Source organism: Aspergillus brasiliensis (genome assembly GCF_001889945.1).
Source record: "Aspergillus brasiliensis CBS 101740 unplaced genomic scaffold ASPBRscaffold_15, whole genome shotgun sequence".
Lineage (NCBI taxonomy): Eukaryota > Fungi > Ascomycota > Eurotiomycetes > Eurotiales > Aspergillaceae > Aspergillus > Aspergillus brasiliensis.
The window spans coordinates 90,183-109,738 of NW_027137456.1; the positions used below are offsets into that span (position 1 = coordinate 90,183).

Consider the following 19,556-nt stretch of genomic DNA (forward strand, 5'->3'; position numbering starts at 1 on the left):
CACCCTATTCAGATAGTGGAAAAGTTTAATAGATGCATACTATCGCCAATGGGCAGTCTATTTGCTATCTGCAGACCTTATCTCACAGGTGCTATCCTATCGACAACCCATGTGGTCTCGTGGAAAAGCATGTCTCAGTCATGTCATGTCATATCTTCCTCAGCGGAAGGCCGGATACCTTCCGACGCCGGGCCCAGGTGGGCTGTCCTCCGTAGGCTCCCATGCGTTCTATGCCTAGCTTGACTGGACGCCATTGGACGATTTACGCTAAGATTGACTCATCGACCTACGCCATCTCGCGGTTCAAGTGCCCCGTGTAGATCTGGCCGGGTCGCCAGATACGTGCCGTGCTCGCTGTCCCATCATTAGTCTCAACCTGGAGCAACCGGTGGCAAAATGGATCACAAAATGGAGCACTTACACATGGCTTCTTTCCAGTGGGCCATGAATCCCTGCGTGCGGGACAACAGTGACAGCGGCAGGATAAACTCGGTCGGGAAGCCCCTATCCCCAATTCTGTTAGCATGTCTTATGTGTCTGAAACAGAATCTTCAAGAATCCCCTACATGGCACTATACACCAGCGCGGCAAACAGATCGGCGTTGGGCCGCAGCTTCCGGGAGACAAAGTATTCATCTTCCGAAGCGACGCGGTCCACCTCAAATGCCACCTTCAGCAGCGGGTTACGGGCGATCTCCTCCTTCAGCTCGTCCAGGATCTGGCGGATGAAGATGAAGCGCGGGTCGGTGACGCGGTAGATGCGGTGTCCGTAGCCATACAGACGCTCCTTGCCGGCCTTGACCCGCTCAATCTTGGCCGCGACGTTCTCCACGGAGCCGATCTCCTCGAAGTTCTTGTAGGCCACCTCAATGGCACCCCCGTGGAGCGGACCATAGAGGGCCGAGAGGGCGGAGATCATGCAGGAAAAGACATCCGGCAGGGACGAGGCCGTCTGCAGGAAGGCGGCGGTCGAACAGGTCATCTCGTGATCGGCAATGAGGACCCAGAGACGCTCAATGCGGTCCACGTACTGTGGGTTAGGCAGCCCCGTGGTGGACTCCACGTGGCCCATCATCAGGAGAAAGTTCTCGATGTAGGAGAGCTCCGGACGCGGCGGGGTGAATTCCCGTCCGGTGTGATGGCAGTAGACCGCAGCGGTGATCATGGACAGCGAGCCCATCAGACGGATGATCTCGTCATCCACGGCCTTGGGGTTGCCCAAGTAGAGGTTCTTGGCCGCGTGCGCGGGGATACGGTCCATCTGAGAGCTCTGGACGGCAGAGAGCGCGGCGATCATCATGCCGATGATGGACGAGTTGGGACTGGGAGCCGTTAGACTGTGGGGGAGGAGGAGAAGTTGGTTACTACTAGTGTGAAGCTTACGGGAATGCCTGAATGACTTTGAAGACGGATTCATCCAGGACAGGCACGCTGGAGAGCTTCTCCTGTAGAGACTTGGCCTCTTCTGGCGTCGGCCATTCGCCCCAGATGAGCAGATGTGCCGTGTCAATAAACTTCTTCTTGCCCACAATATTCTCGATGTTGTAGCCACGATACTGAATGGTTCCCTTCAGACCATCGCTGCACCCATTATCAGTTACTATACCCCGTGTACAATGCCTTCTATGCAACAGAGATACGCACATGTAGGTAATTTGGCTCTCACTGACAGCCGTGTTGGAGTATCCAGGATCGAATACCCGAATCCCCTGCTCGTTCTGATCTTCAGGATGCGCGGGATCCTCCGGGGATTTGAGTTTCTTGAATTCGCTGGCGTTGATGGCGTTGCGCACGATAGGGATGGGGAAGTACTTCCCCGTGCGGCTGTCCACGACGTGAAGGACTGGGGGTTCTGGCTTGTCTGCATGTTGGGAAGTGCCGTTGCGGGCACCGTTGGATGCGATGTCGGGCATACTGACGGTGATGCTACTGGTGTAAGATGGTTTACAATAATCGTAAAGGAAGATGACTGTGCCAGCTTGTCGGATGGCCTCGTATATAAGCTACATAGCAGACATTCCAGACGTACCATGATCTGATGCATCCCTCCTTGTTGAACGTATCTTCTGATGCAGTTGGGGGCTGCGAATCCCTCGAATCCTGCCGTCGGGCATCGGCCGCCGGGCCACCCCCCCTTCTGCCATACTGATGCGCCGAAACCCCCGGCGTCTCTCGGACACCTGTGAACGTGAAACTGGTCGGCCAGTGGTCGGAGATAATCAGATCGGATTAATGCTGTCCGCGTTGGATGGAGGGACATCTATATCAGCAGCATTGTCGTACCACAGCCCTCATATTCCCCTTCGCGATGGCCATCGTTGTCTCCTGATCACCACATAGTACACAACACAAGATGGGAGAATCGATTCATTCACTGCCCGAGTCGGAGCACGAGCGACGTGCTCTGGCACGGACATTGCTCATTGAGCTACTAGCGTAAGTCATTATCAATCTTCATTCCTAAGGGTGGTTGGCTAACGTACCATGTCTAGCTACCAATTTGCCTTTCCGGTTCAATGGTGAGTGTACTTCCGTCCCTAACATTCTAGTATGCCACTGACTCTATCAGGATCGATACACAAAAAGAATTCTTCACGCGAGATGAAGCCGTGGAGCGATACGTGGAGGTCGGTCCAGCCAAGGTGTTGTCCACCATGGGCAAGAAGACAATCGCCCGCAATCACCAGCTGCAGGACCAGCTGCGTCTGATTCGCCGTCAGTTCCTCTCACACAGCGATGACTACGCCCAGATATGCTACGAGTACGAAGAATCACAGCCGGTAGCCACAACAGAAGCTCCAGCTGCCCCGGTTGCCCCAGCACCAGTTGCCGCGGCCCCTGCAGCCCCTGCTGCTCCTGTCGCCCCTGTGGCTGCACCAGTTGCAGCTGCTGCTGCGGTGGATGATGTGCCACTATCTGCATTGGATATCGTGCTGGCGCTGAGTGCTCAGAAGCTGAAGCAGCCATTTGATCAGGTGCCCCTGCAGAAATGCATTCGGGACCTGTCGGGAGGTAAGACCCGTGACACAGACCATCCTTGATGATATTCAGTCTAACGATGTGCAGGTAAATCTACACTACAGAACGAACTCATCGGTGACCTCGTAGCCGAGTTCGGTGGCACCCCTGACGGCTGCGAAGATCTTCCCCTCGAGGCTGTCGGGGCAGCCCTCGACGGCAGCTTCGCCGGTCGCCCTGGCAAAGTCATGTCTGCACTCATCGCGCGCTTGATCTCAGCCAGGTTCCCAGCTGGATGGAACCAGAACAGCATTCGCAGCCACCTCGAGACACACTGGGGCTTGGGATCACAGCGCCAAACCGCTGTGCTCTGCTATGCCGTCAGTCTGGATCCCTCTGCCCGACTGGAGAGCCCTCAGGCGGCCAAGGAGTTCGTCGACAGTGTCGTGGCCCGGTATGGACGCCACTGTGGCATCACGATTAGCCCAGCTGCAGCGTCCGCGGGCGGAGGTGCTGCCGCCGGCGGTGCCATGATTGACTCCAAGGAGCTGGAGCGGCTGCGCACGGAGCAGAGCGACGCCTTCAAGCAGCTTCACCTGGCCCTGGGGAAGATCCTGGACAGCGATGGCGACGAGCTGGTCCAGAAGCTCACGCACAGCGAAGAGCTGTGGCAGGAGGCCGACCAGAAGCTGGAGGCCTGGCAGGCCGAGTTTGGTGACGGCTTCTTGACGCGCATCTCACCCATCTTCAACGCCGCTCGCGGTCGCAGTTATGACGCCTGGTGGAACTGGGCTCGCGTCGATATTGCCTCGCTGCTGCTGGGACCTGGGAGCACCTCAGACGAGGAGAAGATCTGGCGCGTGCTGAACCGGTCGAATCCCAGTGCCTTCGATCTCGTCAAGTATAACATTGCCCACCCGCTACGACACGGCGACAAGCAGCTGCAGATCCAGCCCCTGGAGCAGCTGTTCCAGGGCTACCGTGATGCTCTCCAGGGAGACTCCGTCTTCATCCATCGCCTGCCACCTCTAGGGCCTCGCACCACCGTCAGCCCTAAGGGAGTGATCGAGTACGAGGAGATCCCTCGCACCATCGGCGGGCGCCCAGATACCTACGTCGAGCTGCTCAAACGCGGTAGTCGCTTCGATGCGCCTATCACCAACAGCCTGCCTTTTGTGCGGCTCTCTCGTCCGGCTGGCAGTGGCTGGAAATACCATGACGACCTCACCTCCAGCTACCTTGATGCCGTCCAAGCCGCCACCTCCACCGGCATCAGCTTCGCCGGCAAGACGGTGCTCATCACCGGCGCTGGACCCCAGTCCATCGGTGCTGAGATCACTCGTGGGCTGCTCACAGCCGGTGCCAATGTCATCGTCACCACCAGCCGCTCCAACATGGACTTCTACCGCAATCTCTACCGCGACTTTTGCGGTCGAGGTTCGTCGTTGACGGTCTTCCCCTTCAACCAGGCCAGTCGCCAGGACTGCCAGGCGCTCATTTCCCACCTGTACAACGACACCCTGGGCACTGCCGGCGACATCGACTGCGTGATCCCCTTCGCCGCCATCTCCGAGAACGGGCGACAGATTGACGGCCTCGACGGACTATCCGAGGTGGCCCACCGCGCCATGCTAGTCAACCTACTGCGTCTGCTGGGCTGTATCAAACAGCAGAAAGAATCTCGTGGCTACGGGGCCAACCCGACGCAGGTCATCCTGCCACTCTCCCCCAACCACGGCACCTTCGGAGGAGATGGACTCTACTCCGAGTCGAAGATTGGCCTAGAGACGCTCTTCAACCGCTTCAAGTCCGAAAGCTGGGGCGACTATCTCACCGTCTGCGGCGCCGTGATCGGCTGGACCCGCGGCACGGGCCTCATGAGCGCCAACAACATCGTGGCCGAGGCCATCGAGGCCGAGGACGTGATCACCTTCTCGTCTGCCGAGATGGCATTGAACATCATGGCGCTCATGACCCCCGCTATTGCAGAGGCCTGCGAAGATGCCCCCGTGTATGCGGACCTAGGTGGCAAGATGGAGCAACTCGCCGACCTGAAGGGTTTGTCGACCGCCGCCCGGAAACAGGTGCAACACCAGGCTCGCGCCCGCAAAGCCATTGCCGCCGAAGACGAGCTACACGAGCAGCTACTCAAGGGTCCAGAGGAGGAGAAGGAACAGAAACAGCTAACCACTGCTCCGGCCACGCGCAAGCCCCGCGCAAACCTGACCGTTGGCCATCCCGATCTGCCGGACTACGCGGCCATGACGGCGGGGATTCAGCTTCCTGGCCGTGACATGATCGACCTCAGCAAGACCATTGTCGTGGTGGGATACTCCGAGCTGGGACCTTGGGGTAGTGCCCGCACGCGCTGGGATATGGAGCGCGCCGGAGATCTCAGCCCTGAGGGCTACGTCGAGATGGCCTGGATCATGGGTCTGGTCAAGCACTTCGAGGGAGATCTACAGGGTGCTCCGTACGTCGGTTGGGTGGACGCTAAATCCAACCAGCCGGTGCATGAAGCCGACTTCAAGGAGAAATTCGGGGAGTATATCCACGAGCACGCGGGTCTGCGCTTCATCGAGCCCGAGCTCTACGATGGCTACGACCCGGCCAGGAAGGAGTTCCTACAGGAGGTGGTCGTGCAGGAGGATCTACCTGTCTTCCAAGCGACTCGTGCTGTGGCGACTGCATTCAAGAGCAAGCACGGCGACAAGGTGTCCATCTCGCCGGCTGGAGACGACGGGGAGGAATACAACGTGCAGTTCAAGCCCGGAGCACGGTTCCTGGTGCCCAAGGCGCAGCCATTCGATCGCCTGGTGTCCGGCCAGCTGCCGACAGGATGGGATCCGAAGGCGTATGGCATCCCAGCGGACATTGTGTCGCAGGTGGATCCCATCACGCTGTATGTTCTGTGCTGTGTGTGCCAGGCCATGTTGAGCGCGGGCATCCAGGATCCCTTCGAGTTGTACCGCCATATCCATGTCTCGGAGCTGGCCAACTGCATTGGCACGGGCGCGGGTGGTTTGATCGCCATGCGTGGCGTGTACCGCGATCGGTATCTCGACCGCGACGTGCAGAATGATATCCTGCAGGAGTCGTTCCCCAATGCCATGGATGCCTGGGCGAACATGTTGCTCATGGGAGCGGCGGGTCCCATCAAGTCCCCGTCCGGAACGTGTGCCACGGCTATTGAGTCACTGGACACTGCCTGTGAGGGCATCCAGGCTGGCAAGGTCAAGGTGGCCCTCGTGGGTGGTACGGATGATTTACAGGAGGAGATGTCCTACGAGTTCGCCAACATGAAAGCGACCGCCAACACGGTGGAAGAGCTTGCGCGCGGTCGCACTCCGCGAGAGATCTCCCGCCCCACAGCCAGTTCCCGGGCAGGATTTGTCGAGTCGGCAGGATGTGGTGTGCAGGTGCTCATGACGGCGCAGTTAGCCCTCGAGATGGGAGTGCCGATCTACGGCATCGTCGCATACTCCCAAATGGCAGGCGACAAGATCGGGCGCTCCGTGCCTGCACCGGGCAAGGGAATCTTGACTGCTGCCCGTGAGTCGACGACAGCATCGCTGTCACCACTGCTCGATGCTACGTTCCGCCAGAAGCAGTTCGAAGAGCTTCGCGCTCAGATCCAGCAAGGCGCCGCAAGGCAGCTGGAGCAGGCCCGCCAGGAGGGTCAGCTCTCGCCGCACCTGGCCCAGACGATTGACCGGGCCGCTGCATCACAGATTCGCCAGGCTCAGAATCTCTACGGGCTGGACCTGCGACAGCAGGAACCCGGTATCTCTCCCATTCGCGCAGCATTGGCGGTATGGGGTCTCACCGTGGATGATATCGCGGTAGCCTCATTCCACGGTACGTCGACCAAGGCCAACGACAAGAACGAATCCGAGGTGATCAACACCATGATGAGCCATCTTGGTCGCACCAAGGGCAACCCAGTCATGGTCGTGTGTCAGAAGTACCTGACGGGCCATCCCAAGGGCGCTGCCGGCGCATGGATGCTCAACGGCGGGCTGCAGATCCTGCAGTCCGGCGTGGTCCCAGGCAATCGCAACGCCGACAACGTCGACTCCGTCCTGCAGCAGTTCGACCACCTCGTGTACCCCGCAGAATCTATTCAGACCCGCGGCGTGCGGGCCTTCATGCTCACCTCGTTCGGATTCGGGCAGAAGGGTGGCCTAGTGGTGGGGGTATCTCCACGCTATCTCTTCGCCGCAGTGGACCAAACGCCCTACGAGACGTATCGCCTCAAGGCTCTGCGTCGGTGCGAGATGGCCAACCGCGCCTTCATCGAGGGCCTCAACACGAACACCCTGTTCCAGGCGAAGACGTCGTCCGCCTGGGCGGCCGAAGACGAGATGCGGGTCTTCCTGGACCCGTTTGCGCGGGTGGCCGTCGACGACGGCAGCTACTATTTCGATGCCAAATGCCTGCACCCAGACGCGGAGGACTCGACGTCTGAGACCAGCTCGGGAGTCTTGACGGCCGTGGAGACGCCCTCGACACCGACTAGCGAGCCACTGATGCACGCGTGCCAGAAATGGGTGGAGGGGGCTGTGACGACGGACGGGACCACCTCGGTGGGCGTGGACATTGAGTCGGTGACGGCCATTAATGTCGAGAATGAGGTGTTCCTCGAGCGGAACTATACCGAGGCCGAGCGCGAGTATTGTCAGGCTGCACCAGACCCGGCGCACTCGTTTGCAGGCCGGTGGGCAGCCAAGGAGGCTGTGTTTAAGAGTCTGCAGATGCCGTCGAAGGGGGCGGGAGCTCCGCTGAACGAGATTGAGATCCTTAGTGACGGTGGTATTCCGACGGTTCATGTGAGTTGTCCTATACCTTGGATCTGTGGTATACACAAGCTAACGAGATATAGTTGCATGGTGAAGTCAAGAAGCTAGCGGAGGAGAAGCAGCTGGCTAAGGTGCAGGTCAGTATTAGCCACTCGGGCGAGCTGGCCATGGCTGTGGCTGCGACTACGTTTGGGCCTGTTTGAAGGAGTGAATGTACTTGCAGAGAGCGAGGAATGGGCGATGGAAGGATCCAGACTGTACAGAATGACTTGGATATTTGGATACTTGGTGTTTGATGCTTGATTTTCTTATTGTGTAATGAGTATTATGAGCTTTACGAATAGACAAGGCTGTTGCTATACATCGCATTCGAACGTCATAAGTATGTGCTTTCATACGGCCATATCTCAGCATTTGCGCCAGTAGAAACTCAGTCAAGGGGAAAATCCAGATATACGAGCAAATGACTAACTGTGAGACATACTCTATGGATACATAGAGTATAAAACAGGTCATGTCCGGTGGGACAAAGACTATTTTCTTAGCACAGAGGGGACAAAGAGAAATTGGCTTGCTGTCTGGATTATACCGACTTCTATCCGTCTCATTCAATCTGTTGAAAGAAAATTGCTAAGAACTATGCGTCTTTGTTCGCTGATTAACAATGATAATTCTAAGACACCCTACCAGCACGCGGCAGATTCACGCCCAGGATCTACAGTATGCTTAGAAGTTCAATTGATGGGTGAAAAGGTTTGATATATCGAGGCAATTTACGGCCAAACAGATGTTTCATCTTGCATTGTTGAGTGTTGCTGTGCGAAGGATCATTAGCCTTCAGGGTATAAATTCATCCTCTTTGCTTCTCAAGGTTGAAGCTCATTAATCACCTTCCACCCCTTTACAAACGAATCTAGGACAAACCTAAACCGACTACACCACACCATTCATAGAATTCATACGACACTATGTCAGACCAAAACGACCTTATGCCAGACCCACGATCCCCCCAGAGTTGCCTCTGGAATTTGCGTATCAAAGGTTAGTACCGCCTCGTGGGGCACCCCATATGACAGATGATCACCGGAATCAGAGGTATAAGTATCTAAGGCGAAGCTAATATCTGAGTAAAATAGATCGATGGTATCGATGCCGTGACCCAGAGACCCTGGCTGTTTGCGAAATTGATCGCCCCGAGGCGCTGAACAAGATCAAGCAGATATGCGATCAGCCGGACAAGCTGGATGAGTGGGAAGAAGCCCCCTTTCCCGCTCCGCTGAGTTCAGAGTCCGGCTTGGTCTATACTATAAACATGGATGCCGGCACACTGGATGTAGCATACTTCAAGAAGACCGAGTATTCTACCCATCCCCGGACTAACCGGTATGACCTGCGCGCGGTGTATGAGGCCTCTAGCTGGCCCAGCGCCATATGCCTGGAGAGACCGCAACCTCTACCAGCACAGCAGGATTCTGGCAAGGTGATGGACGACGAATTGGCACAGCCACCATTGGAACCATTGCATCTCGAATTGGATTTCCCAACTCCCGTGAACGTACTGCAAACCCGACTGTACGTCAATTTCCTTTCCGTCTGGCGCTGGCACTTCCTGGACTCAACCACCTGGAGCTATGATTCCCGAGCGTTGAATTATTTCTGTTTCGCTATTCTACGTCTGGCAGCCTGGGATCTCGAAGTGTCGTCGGACACGGATATTACCCTCCCAATGTCCGGTCATGCGGTTCCGCCCTGGAGTTGCCCCGAAGACAACATATACTGGTACCATGGATTCCTAGTCGTTCTCCACGATAGTCTAGAAGACCAATCCAAGATCCGCTCCGCCATCCAAAGGGCTCGGGAGTATCTGGAACGGACCACAGCAGCCCGTAGGCGCCGCCATACCCGCCTGATCATTATGTCGCCCTATCATATCGTCTTCGCCGAGATCACCCCCGACGACACTGTACGCGCAAGCAGCTCCAGCAGGCTCCTTTTGACCTCGACAGGACACAGTCAGCGTAGTGGTTTCCGTGCCCTCTGTGGAATCCTCACCTCGAATTGTTGGCCAGATACCACGGCCTACCGAGAAATATGGAGGAATTACTTGCCATGGGAGATCATCCTCCACATCCTCTCGCACCTGGAGCCACACGATATGGCGGCATTTGCACAAGTATCGGTCCCTGTCAAGATGATGTATTACGCCAGTCTCCGCCAAACAATCCCCCAATTTGCAAGCCTGACCATGTTGGGCTACGAGCCCCTGATCGACTGTTGTGGCACGCGCAGCGGACTCGAACAGTCCGGGGTGATGTGTACCGTCTGTTACTCCTGTAAACATACTGGCTGTCTGAGTGTCCCACGTCACCTTTTCGATGTGAGTGACTCCCACTACTACATTTGTTTGGACTGTAGACGTGGCATCCCACAATTCTATCCGGGCCCCTGTGACTTCAGCCATTTGTCGTACAGGGACGAGTACCTGGTTCAACACGACAATGAGAGCAAACGTCTCTCACTCCAGCGAAACTTCTGCAAGTGTAAGGAATATTTTCCGGATACTTCCTGTCGGGGGAACGTCGACTTCACGATTCGGTTTGATGGCGCTTTTTCAGGGTTGGCGTATGGCTTGCACAGCGGGCATTGTTTACAGTCGCATTGGTTTTAATATCATGCTTTCTTTCTTTTTCTTATCATCATAATACCATTCGAGACTCCTAGACTATACTAGCACACGATCCACGACCTCATCGAGCAAGTATGTTCTCTGCTATATACCTCAACATCCACTCAATCTGAACACTATCCCTACGTACATGAAACCCATCCGGCTCCTGCACTCGACCAGGTGGTGCCCACGGCACAAGACACTCATTCTCAGGACCCATCCCACGATACTCGTAGAAGTAGAACATGTGCGCACAGACCAATATAGCCCAGCAACTTCCCATCCCATTGTTTCGATCCCGGATGGAAAGCTGAAGTCGACTAACACAACCCTGAAGTGAATCATCAACCTCCAATCTAACCACGGTGTGATCGATGATCTTGCGTTCCGCCAAAGAATCCGACTGAATATGGCGGATGATGTATTCGAACCCTGTAGATAGGCTTCCAGTCGACTTGGGTGATACTATGAATCCATTTTCGATAGTGAAGTAGTATGTAAGAATGCCGGATGTCATTGCTTTCACGGCGGATTCGTTTCTGGGGTCCTCCTCGACGCGTCGGATGAACTCCTCGAGGATGGGGATGGTGAGGTAGGCTGCCATGGTGAGGGTTTCACTCGGGGGAGACTATAGTATAAATGAGACTGGAGATCTGTGTAAAGTGGAGAAGAGAAGAGTGTAGTTCAGCTCGAGTGAGCGCTTCGCCAGACAGGTGGGGTGACAGTCATCTCCGCAGACTAACTAAGGAATTGACCGAAGATCGGCACTGATCGGTGATCATCTGCATACAATTGATATTTGTACTCGACTTTTCCTCTTTTATCAACTTTATTTATCATCTATCAGTAATCAATAATATATTAACATAACCACTCTTTCCCGTATGCAATCCCGACCAGCCTCAGACTGGCTCATCACCTTCCCAGCGCCCAAACGCCATATCAACTCCCAGAAAGCTCAAGTCTATGTGCATGGAATAGACTAACAGAATGGAGACAGAGAACCACAACATGATAGCAATCCCTTCAATACATCGTTTTCTCCGGCCTCACTCTACCCATCGCTGTCAACTCAATCAGACGACAGCCGCACAACTCATTACAACTCCAATGTGGATGACTTTCGGACCTGACCACCATACTTGTAGAACAGCATGGGCACTGGGATCATGCCCAGGGTGACGAATCCCAGCAAGGAATTACCCCATCCGTAGCCCAGAGTCGAATACATGCGCGGTCCCGCCAACGGAAGCAGAGCACCCATCAACGACCGAGTGACCACCATCGCGGCGGTACCGGAGGCAGCATACCGGGGGTAGCAGTCGATCACATAAGTCTGCAAGGTGTTGTAAATACCCACCATGCCGAACGCAAAAGGCGCCAGACCAATGATCGGCACAATCCAGTGCGTCTTCTCCTGCGCAGACCATCCGTACCAGAAGAAAGAGACGGGGATGAAAAAGGCGAAGACGATGGTGATGGACAGGCGCATCTCCGGCTCGAAAACGTTGTTGTTGCGCAACTTCAACCGGGCAATGATGCGATCGCTGACCAAGGCAAAGACGATCTGCCCACTGATGAAGCCGACACCGAGACCGAGATACGCCAGACCACTGATCTCCGTGCTCCAGCCGTAGGTCTTCTTGAAGACATCCGTGACGGTGGTAAAGAGGAGGTAGAGACATCCGTAGAGTGTGGCCAGATAGGTCGCCACGGGGAAAACGATCGGCGAACGGACCAGGAGGTAGAAGGGCATGATCAGCCGCTTGCCGAGGGTGCCTGTATAAGAGCCTTTGGCGTCCGCTCCATTGGGTTCGTAGCAGCTGTAGAGCTCAGGGCGATCGAGCTCCTTGCGGAGACGCTCGGTCTTTCGACGCATGATAACGACGTGGTTCGTCTCGCGGTTGAAGACCATGACCAGGGCAGAGAGCGTGCCGCCCGCGATGACCAGCACCCAGAAGACCTACCAGATATTAGTAATGTCGATAAAATGACAGGTGAAGATGACATACCCAGTGCCAGCCTGCTCGCTGAGAGATGAAACCTCCAAGAAGGGGTCCCAAAACGGGTCCGATCAAGATACCCGTAGTATAAACTGCCATGGCGATTCCACGCTGTTCAGCCACAAACAAATCGGCCACCACACCACCGCCTGTGGTCAAACAAGCCGATCCACCAACACCGGTCAGGAAACGGAAGACGATCAGTGCCGAGATATTGGGGGCCAGCGCGCAGCCAATCTGGAAGGCGACGAAGAACGTGTTGGCCGCACTGAGGACGATCCGCCGGCCGTACATTTCACTCAGCGGAGAGAAGAAGAGAGGACCAGTCTATGCAACTTTGGTAAGCACATGCCAATCTCTTGACAGAGGTCACACGTACCACATAACCAATCAAATAACCCGTCACGGAGAGTGTTCCCAGAATGGTCGATGTGACATGAAACTCCTCCTCTGCATACACCACACCGGGAGAGAAGACGGAGGACGCAAAGGGACTAGTAATTTCGTGAGTAAGAACGAGTTCCCTGTAAATCTGAAGAGCTTCCAGCGTACCTGATGAACGTGATAGTACTGACTAGCAGCATCAGAAACCACTTCTGCGACACAGGAAAATTTCTATTCTGCGTCAGATGCTAAACCTCGCATGGCAGAATGGCAATTGTCTCACCTCGGGTTCGCTGGGTCATCCTCGCCATCCCATCCTACCATGTCCTTCTCCAGGTCTATCACCGGGTGCACATCGGGTCGCTAGTATCAACATTAGTGGACGGCTACTACACATATTGTTAATGACAGGGAATTCAGTGCCTACCTTACCGCCAGCCATGGCGCTAAATGAATCTCCGTCGATTGGTTCTTTTTATTCACAGTAAACCCAAAGTCGAAGCTTATAGTAGATATTGCACTAACAATCGAACAAACGATCGCATAGTTTGGTAGTGCCAAGCGCTTGTTCGTGGGATTGATGCGCCTGGCGCCATTATGAGATATATAAGGGGGCCGCGATACATCCTCAGGGATGCTCGGGCCGTGCAGTGTTCAGAATCTGACAGACTCATCGAAAACGGAGTCGTGCAATGCACTAAGCAAATTATCCCGGCACGCAATTGACCGCCACGTTGGGTCCGGCCTTCTGCAGTGGTTGGGATCAGCGTGTCTGGACGTGCAGCGCCGACTCATCGGCACTCGGCATGCGGAACCCGATGTTGGGGTTAGACCGTTCCGTCGCTCTACCGTCCGTGGATCGGAGACTCTTTCAACCCAGTCAAGTGGCCAGTCGGATGTTGGGTAGTCAGGTCTCGGAGTGGATGGGAGGGGAAAGGAAAAATAGGGGATGATAAACAAACATTAAGAAAAAAGATATGAGGGTTCATAATCGGTTGCCACGCGCACGCCGCAGCAAGCTCAGCTATTATCGGTCGGATCTATGGCGCACACACACAGACACTACCCCCGAGCCACACAATCAAATTACAAGCCGGTCTAAAACAAATAGTCGAAGCTGAGTAAATCCCCCGTCATCCCGTCAAACTCCCCGAACTCTCTCCCGAACAGGTAATCCTCGCCTTCCGTAGGACGCTGCAGATTAAAGGGTCGCGCTTCCAGGTAGTACGTCTGATCCGACAGCCCTGCCTCCGGTCCATAAGTGGCAGCGGCCCCGGCCAGCGCCTCCATGACGCGCTCAGCTGATTGGGGGGTGGTGTTTTCGGGCGCCGGCGTTGGCATGGTCGTGCCCGGCGCCCCTGGTTGGAGCGGGGGCACCACATACCCTGACGCTACTGGGGTGGAGGAATCTAAATGGGACAACGGAGGCTGTGAGGCAGGAATTATGGCATATGCCTCGACCGGATTGGGCTGGGAGGGATGCGTCTCCACGCCGCGCGTGAATACTGGACTGGGAGCCATCATCTCACCCGCTCCAGGACCGCTATATTTTGGATTCCTCTGAGGTGATGCGTCATAGGCCTGTCCTGTCGTTGGTCCCGTGTACGGCTCGTGGGGTTTATCTGAAACTGCCTCTGCTGTGTCATTCGGACTTTGAGACTGCGAGCCGTGATCCGATTTAGTGAACGTAGCTGTCAGTACCTAATCGCTTACGTTAGCCTAGAAACCTCAACATCAAATCGTCTATGGTCCTACCGTTAATGCCACATGGAGGCGACGGGAATGGGAGCTGTAAGGGGTCAGGCACATCAGCATCCTCTTCGCTGTGTTCAGATCCATTTTGAGATTCCTCGCGGTGTCCGGGTTCTTAGAGCCCACTACCACGTAGATCAGTGATAGGCCTGCTGTGCAGACCATGTACGCAATCCTCCAGTGTGCTCCATATAGGAGGCCATCCCGGTGCATGTCCTCCGTCAGATGGATGAGATTGCGGCTGGCGTCCACACATGCGGAGGCGTATTTGTGAAATCCATGTTCGGCATGGCCGTTGCCCTCGGTGCTGTCGACGAAATAGTGCAGAAACGGTCGATATAGAAGGATTTGGACGTGTGCGTAAGTCATCCATAACTCGTACTTCGCCCTGCGCCATGTTAGTCGGTTGCAACTCGGTTGGACAGCACCCTTGGTGAGCTTACTTTTCTAAGTGGGGGGCATATCGACTTGTTCCCCGTTTATATCCCAGGGGGAGCGACGTGGCCCACTTTTGCAGCTCCTCCTCGAGCTGCGTAACGATGTCATTGCTCACCAGGTGGCTCATAGATCCGCTGTTGGTTTTCCGCCTGACGCCTCCCGACGGATAAAGCTCGCGAACTATTCGATCCAGAATGTTATGTAGTTTTAATAATGCGACAGAGCCAGACATACTCCGAATCAGAGCAGGGTCTTGCAAGGACTGTGATATCCTGGTCGACTTCAGGTCATTATCATCTAAATCTAGCGGCTGTTCGATGTCGACTTCATTGCTGTTGATCGGCCGCGGATAGCCGCACATCGAGGCGACGACCATCAGTAATTGTCGCAGCGACCAGAAAAGCCGTTTTTTAATCTCTGCAACAATCAGACTGTCCCTCGTGTTCGGCAGCTGCAGGTTCATGCGAACGGCGAGAGAAAATGCATGCGACAGGCATGTATAGCACGGCGATAGCCTCTCCGTGCTCAAGATGAATAAGTTCATGTAGAATATCGCTTGTAGCGTAACTATGTCATTGCAATCGTGCAAATCCACGAGATCACGGCATGTCGCAAAGTATTGTGTTCTGCTTGCGTTAGCATGAACCTAGTTCAACCACACAGCAGAAATGAGCTCATACCTTTCCGCAGTCATGTCGTCCCCACTTTCCGATGCACCCTCTCCAATCTTCTCAAAGAGACAGCCCAGCGCCATGAGAGCGTATACAAGCGGAATGTGCCGCATTTCCCCTTCCCCATAGTCGCTCCGATCCAAGCTGTAGAGTAATTCGAACGCCGAGTCAAACGTTGGCCGGTGCACCACATGATAGAGCACGCTTGCGTCGAGTGCTATGTTGATCAAATGCTCCGCTCGCTCACGGGGTGGTAGAGAGACGACCCGCGGTGCCGGGTTGGCTGACTGGAACAATTTCACCCCCGGTTTCTCTCGAATGCGTAACCGGCTGTCGAAATCCGCGCCGGGCCAGTCTCCCAGCTCCGCCTTGAGGCGCTCAATGAAAGCACGGTCGGCCGATGAAAACCCGAAGCGTGCTTCTCCTTGGCTTGGCCGAGCTTGAGGCCGGGGATCTGTCGGGTCGGATCCGACATCATTGGCGCCGGCTGCTGACTGGGGGTGGTGTTGCGTTACTGAACTGGGGGACTGGGATGAATCTTTGGTGGCGGAAATGGTTTGGTACGATTCCTCCATAGCCTTGACTCTCTTTTCCAACTCCTGCAGACGGTCGAAGTGTGGGGAAGCTTTGCGTTTGCGACGTGGCTCCGGATACACGCACTCTGTACCCGTTAGCTTGGCCCGAGCTGACTGACAAAAAGGGCCTCGCACCATTGAAGGAGGTGCGACAATGATTGCAGGTGGTTGCCCCGTCACACTTGATTTTCATCTGGCGACAGCGCTCGCATGCCCGGCGAGTACGATCCTTGGGTCTCCCAGCGGCATCGGACTGGGACGCAGCGGCGTTCCCATTCGGGGGCGGGGGCATCTGAAAATGGCGGAACATGACGACGGGAGCGATGAGAGCGATGAGAGCGATGAGGAGCTGACTGCGATGCAGTAGTCATTTGGCGGGGAGAATTGGAGAGGTTAACATGCGACCATTGCAAGGGGGATGAGCAGAAGAAGGAGAAAAAGAGAAAGAATAACAAGGGAGGAAAGGGAGAGTGGCAGTGTGGATGGAAGAAGAATAGTGAGTGAGTGAGTGATTGACAGGAACTGAAGTCAAGTTCAAGTGAGATTCCGCCCGATCGCGAGTTTCTCGCCAATGACGCACCAAACAGCCTGGGGATCACGTGGTGGCCTGGATGAAGGAGCCGCGGCCAGGAGTGGACTTCGTCTTGGGCGCATTCTAGATGTACTAGCAAGTAGTACGAAGTAGCTCGAATTCAAATCTCTCACTCTCGCTCACTTCTTCTTGGCCAGAGACGGGCGAGAACCCAACGGGGGCGGGCTGATCTTATTGCGCCCGGCAGCTTATCGGCCTGCCACTTGTCGGCTGGTTCCGATCTCTCTCCACTTTGCTACTTCTCCTACTTCCACTATTTACTACTACGTACTTTATTTGTCTGTCTATCCAACGGCTCTCCCACTCCGCACAAGTCACGTTCGATTATCCTACTCAACTCTCGCTACTTCAGGAATTAACTTCTCAAGTGATTTCATGATCTCTACAAAGACTATATTCCCTGCAATCTGCGACCTCCTTTTTCTGTTCCCTACGCCATGATGGATACTATACTATGCACTGAGTGCTCAGGCCGTTATTTCATAGTGAGCCTACATCCACGTTCCTTGGAATCGACGAAAGACTTGAATCATTAATTCTAATTGGTTTTGAATCCTAGAATCGAAGGCCACCCTGCATAGCCCTGTCGGGGAAGGATCCCGGTACAAGAGAGGCAGACAAGTGGGGACGGATTTTGTGCACATTCAATCATGATCTAACCATCGTGATATTTATAGCGTGGTCATCAGCCGTTACTAATCTACTACTCGCAGCTATTAAACTACTGAGTTTCCCCCGTCTGCCTCGCGTTTGCTCACTCACGCCTTCAAGTGCTCATCAAACCACTGCAGGCCCTGGATGAAGGCATTCTCCTTGGCGAACAACACCTTGGGGTCGCTCAGGTCGCCCCGAAGAGCGAATCTATGACATGATCAGTCCGTTGCACATTTCATTGGGTTCAAGATCACTCACCCATGTCCAACACCACCATAGAGAGTCAGCGCGTAGGGCAACGCCAGCGTTTCCAAGATCTGCTCCGACTCGTGTCGCTTCTCAGCGGGGAAGACATGGTCCTTCTCGGCCGCCGCAATGGCCAGAGGACCCTTGATGGCCTCCAGTTCCTCCTTCTCAACCAGACTAGGGTGCGCCAGGAACCCGACATCCACCTTGCCCTCCTCGGGCTTCAGGAACCGAACAACATACTTGGCGCCAAAGCAGTATCCGATGGCGCCGATTTTCTGGTCGGAAGATCAGTCCCACGGTTCGTCCCGGCAAGCCCTGGGCAGCGGAGAGATAGACCTACCTTGATGTTGTACTTGGTGCGCAGTTCAGCGATGGTCTTCTCCAGGATGGGGTCAATGACCGGAGGAGTGTGCGCGATCTTCTTCTCGTGGTACTCGCCCACCAGCCATTTGTGGAGGTCCAGGCCCGCGGAGCCACCAATGGGGATGGGATCACCATAGAAGAGATCGGGGATCACGACCAAGTAGCCATTGGCGGCGAACTGGTCGGCGATCAGCTGGGCGTTCTTGAACCGATGGCCCAGGATATCGGTCAGTCTAGATTGGTCAGTCGAAACGATTCAATTGCTATCTTTGCAAAAAAAGGTGGTACGGACAGAATGATTGCTTTCTCGGGGGCGGGACCCTCGGGGGCCTTCTTGTAAACTTCGAAGTCGTCAATGGTGATGAAGTCGCCAGTCGCGTCGCCTTCATGCTTGACGCCCTGGAAGCAGCACTTTCTGGGAGGGTAGGAGGCCATTGTGATGTGGGAAATGGGAGGGAGTTTCACGGGACTTGGTCGGAAAGGTTTGGATGCTTGACTATATGCCCATGGACTTCTCCCGGTGGCTTTATACCTTTCTACCACCTTACACAATGGAAACCTTCGAGTGATCGGGATCATTTTTGACGGCATATCTCCCTAGTCCCCGGTCACGGACCGTGGTGTTTCTGGTCGGCATGTCGTACTTTCTGTTGTACCCTCCAGATCCGAGGACTGCCCGATGGGGAAATGTCCCGACCGCGTTGCAGGTTAGTGCGGGGCCCGCGCTAACCCCAATCTCGGCCCTTCTGGTCCAGGCATCCCGATTGCGAGGCAACTCCCACGTTGACCAACCAAATCACAGAGCATCACGATATACTAGAGGTATCGCCTCAGGCAGGAATGCGTAAGATCCACTAACTGTCCTCTACTTACTCTACTAACTCTACTCTGCTGGTCAATGAATGCATAGATAGTACTTACTGTGTAGGGACTGAGAGAACTGCCAGCTCCGGTCCCTCTACTCCGTACCAGTCACTGACCCGCGCGATGGAGGCCACCGGTGAAAACAGCAAGCGACCGGCTCTAAGTTAGACTCTCATCTTCTAATCCCTATCCGGACATGTTCTCCCTTCGGCCATCACCGATCGATCTATTCCATCAATATGCCGATGATGGCGTTCCCTGTGACCACTGCAGGAGTCGCAAATGAATGACCCGTCTCATTGCAATGAACTTTTTGCGCTTTTGCATCCCGAGTAAAGCGCACTTCAATAGACCTAATGCGACCGTGTCCCCCCCTGCTTCGCTGCCAATCTGACATGCCGCATCACACGCCTGGTCTCCGAAAAGCGACAGCGCCTGCTCCTCTCCGCCCGCTACGATGAGGCCATGGGAACTGCGGATCGTTCCTTGCAGGAAGTCTCGCTGGCATCGCAACCGCTCCGACAACATAGCGAGCAGTTTGTATCAACCTCAAAGGGTCACCATCCGCTCTTGTCGCCAGTCATCT

The 19,556-nt window shown here is 55.1% G+C and overlaps 7 protein-coding genes across 7 annotated transcripts; 2 read left to right on the forward strand and 5 right to left on the reverse strand.

Annotated features, from left to right (window-relative positions):
* Positions 1-14: 14 nt before the first annotated feature.
* Positions 15-1,950, reverse strand: ASPBRDRAFT_68777 (uncharacterized protein). The gene is made up of 5 exons (XM_067629008.1): positions 1,645-1,950; positions 1,384-1,581; positions 567-1,337; positions 422-504; positions 15-354 (listed from the first exon to the last, which is right to left on the reverse strand). Exons 1-5 carry the CDS (start codon positions 1,911-1,913, stop codon positions 287-289), a joined length of 1,389 nt encoding a protein of 462 aa, XP_067474804.1. The 5' UTR covers positions 1,914-1,950; the 3' UTR covers positions 15-286.
* A 372-nt stretch (positions 1,951-2,322) lies between these two features.
* On the forward strand, positions 2,323-8,109 carry ASPBRDRAFT_186024 (uncharacterized protein). Its single transcript, XM_067620061.1, has 5 exons — positions 2,323-2,436; positions 2,493-2,519; positions 2,570-3,012; positions 3,067-7,787; positions 7,841-8,109. Exons 1-5 carry the CDS (start codon positions 2,354-2,356, stop codon positions 7,958-7,960), a joined length of 5,394 nt encoding a protein of 1,797 aa, XP_067474805.1. The 5' UTR covers positions 2,323-2,353; the 3' UTR covers positions 7,961-8,109.
* Positions 8,110-8,746: 637 nt separating this feature from the next.
* ASPBRDRAFT_135014 (F-box protein) lies at positions 8,747-10,459 on the forward strand (the record flags this gene model as incomplete). The annotated part of the gene is made up of 4 exons (XM_067618667.1): positions 8,747-8,798; positions 8,894-9,458; positions 9,513-10,120; positions 10,173-10,459. 4 exons carry the CDS (start codon positions 8,747-8,749, stop codon positions 10,457-10,459), a joined length of 1,512 nt encoding a protein of 503 aa, XP_067474806.1.
* ASPBRDRAFT_47614 (uncharacterized protein) lies at positions 10,460-11,076 on the reverse strand. The gene has a single exon (XM_067625891.1). The coding sequence runs from the start codon at positions 11,027-11,029 to the stop codon at positions 10,505-10,507; it is 525 nt and encodes a 174-aa protein (XP_067474807.1). The 5' UTR covers positions 11,030-11,076; the 3' UTR covers positions 10,460-10,504.
* Positions 11,077-11,524: 448 nt separating this feature from the next.
* Positions 11,525-13,254, reverse strand: ASPBRDRAFT_58663 (MFS transporter; the record flags this gene model as incomplete). Its single annotated transcript, XM_067627938.1, has 6 exons — positions 11,525-12,388; positions 12,438-12,755; positions 12,808-12,922; positions 12,981-13,043; positions 13,096-13,175; positions 13,240-13,254. 6 exons carry the CDS (start codon positions 13,252-13,254, stop codon positions 11,525-11,527), a joined length of 1,455 nt encoding a protein of 484 aa, XP_067474808.1.
* Positions 13,255-13,910: 656 nt separating this feature from the next.
* On the reverse strand, positions 13,911-16,558 carry ASPBRDRAFT_58664 (uncharacterized protein; the record flags this gene model as incomplete). The annotated part of the gene is made up of 5 exons (XM_067627939.1): positions 13,911-14,513; positions 14,568-14,952; positions 15,008-15,628; positions 15,683-16,334; positions 16,384-16,558. 5 exons carry the CDS (start codon positions 16,556-16,558, stop codon positions 13,911-13,913), a joined length of 2,436 nt encoding a protein of 811 aa, XP_067474809.1.
* Positions 16,559-17,598: 1,040 nt separating this feature from the next.
* Positions 17,599-18,541, reverse strand: ASPBRDRAFT_135409 (uncharacterized protein; the record flags this gene model as incomplete). The annotated part of the gene is made up of 4 exons (XM_067618699.1): positions 17,599-17,701; positions 17,753-18,018; positions 18,084-18,339; positions 18,399-18,541. The coding sequence occupies 4 exons, from the start codon at positions 18,539-18,541 to the stop codon at positions 17,599-17,601; spliced, it is 768 nt and encodes a 255-aa protein (XP_067474810.1).
* Positions 18,542-19,556: the final 1,015 nt, after the last annotated feature.

Excerpts from the sequence above, each read along its gene's own strand:
- ASPBRDRAFT_186024 (XM_067620061.1), top strand. The coding sequence starts at position 2,354 with ATGGGAGAATCGATTCATTCACTGCCCGAGTCGGAGCACGAGCGACGT. Across the intron at positions 2,437-2,492 it reads TTGCTCATTGAGCTACTAGC|CTACCAATTTGCCTTTCCGG; the intron begins GTAAGTCATTAT and ends TACCATGTCTAG. Across the intron at positions 7,788-7,840 it reads GTGGTATTCCGACGGTTCAT|TTGCATGGTGAAGTCAAGAA; the intron begins GTGAGTTGTCCT and ends AACGAGATATAG.
- ASPBRDRAFT_47614 (XM_067625891.1), bottom strand. The coding sequence starts at position 11,029 with ATGGCAGCCTACCTCACCATCCCCATCCTCGAGGAGTTCATCCGACGC.
- ASPBRDRAFT_68777 (XM_067629008.1), bottom strand. The coding sequence starts at position 1,913 with ATGCCCGACATCGCATCCAACGGTGCCCGCAACGGCACTTCCCAACAT. Across the intron at positions 1,338-1,383 it reads AAAGTCATTCAGGCATTCCC|TCTAACGGCTCCCAGTCCCA; the intron begins GTAAGCTTCACA and ends CCTCCCCCACAG. Across the intron at positions 505-566 it reads GCGCTGGTGTATAGTGCCAT|GGGCTTCCCGACCGAGTTTA; the intron begins GTAGGGGATTCT and ends AATTGGGGATAG.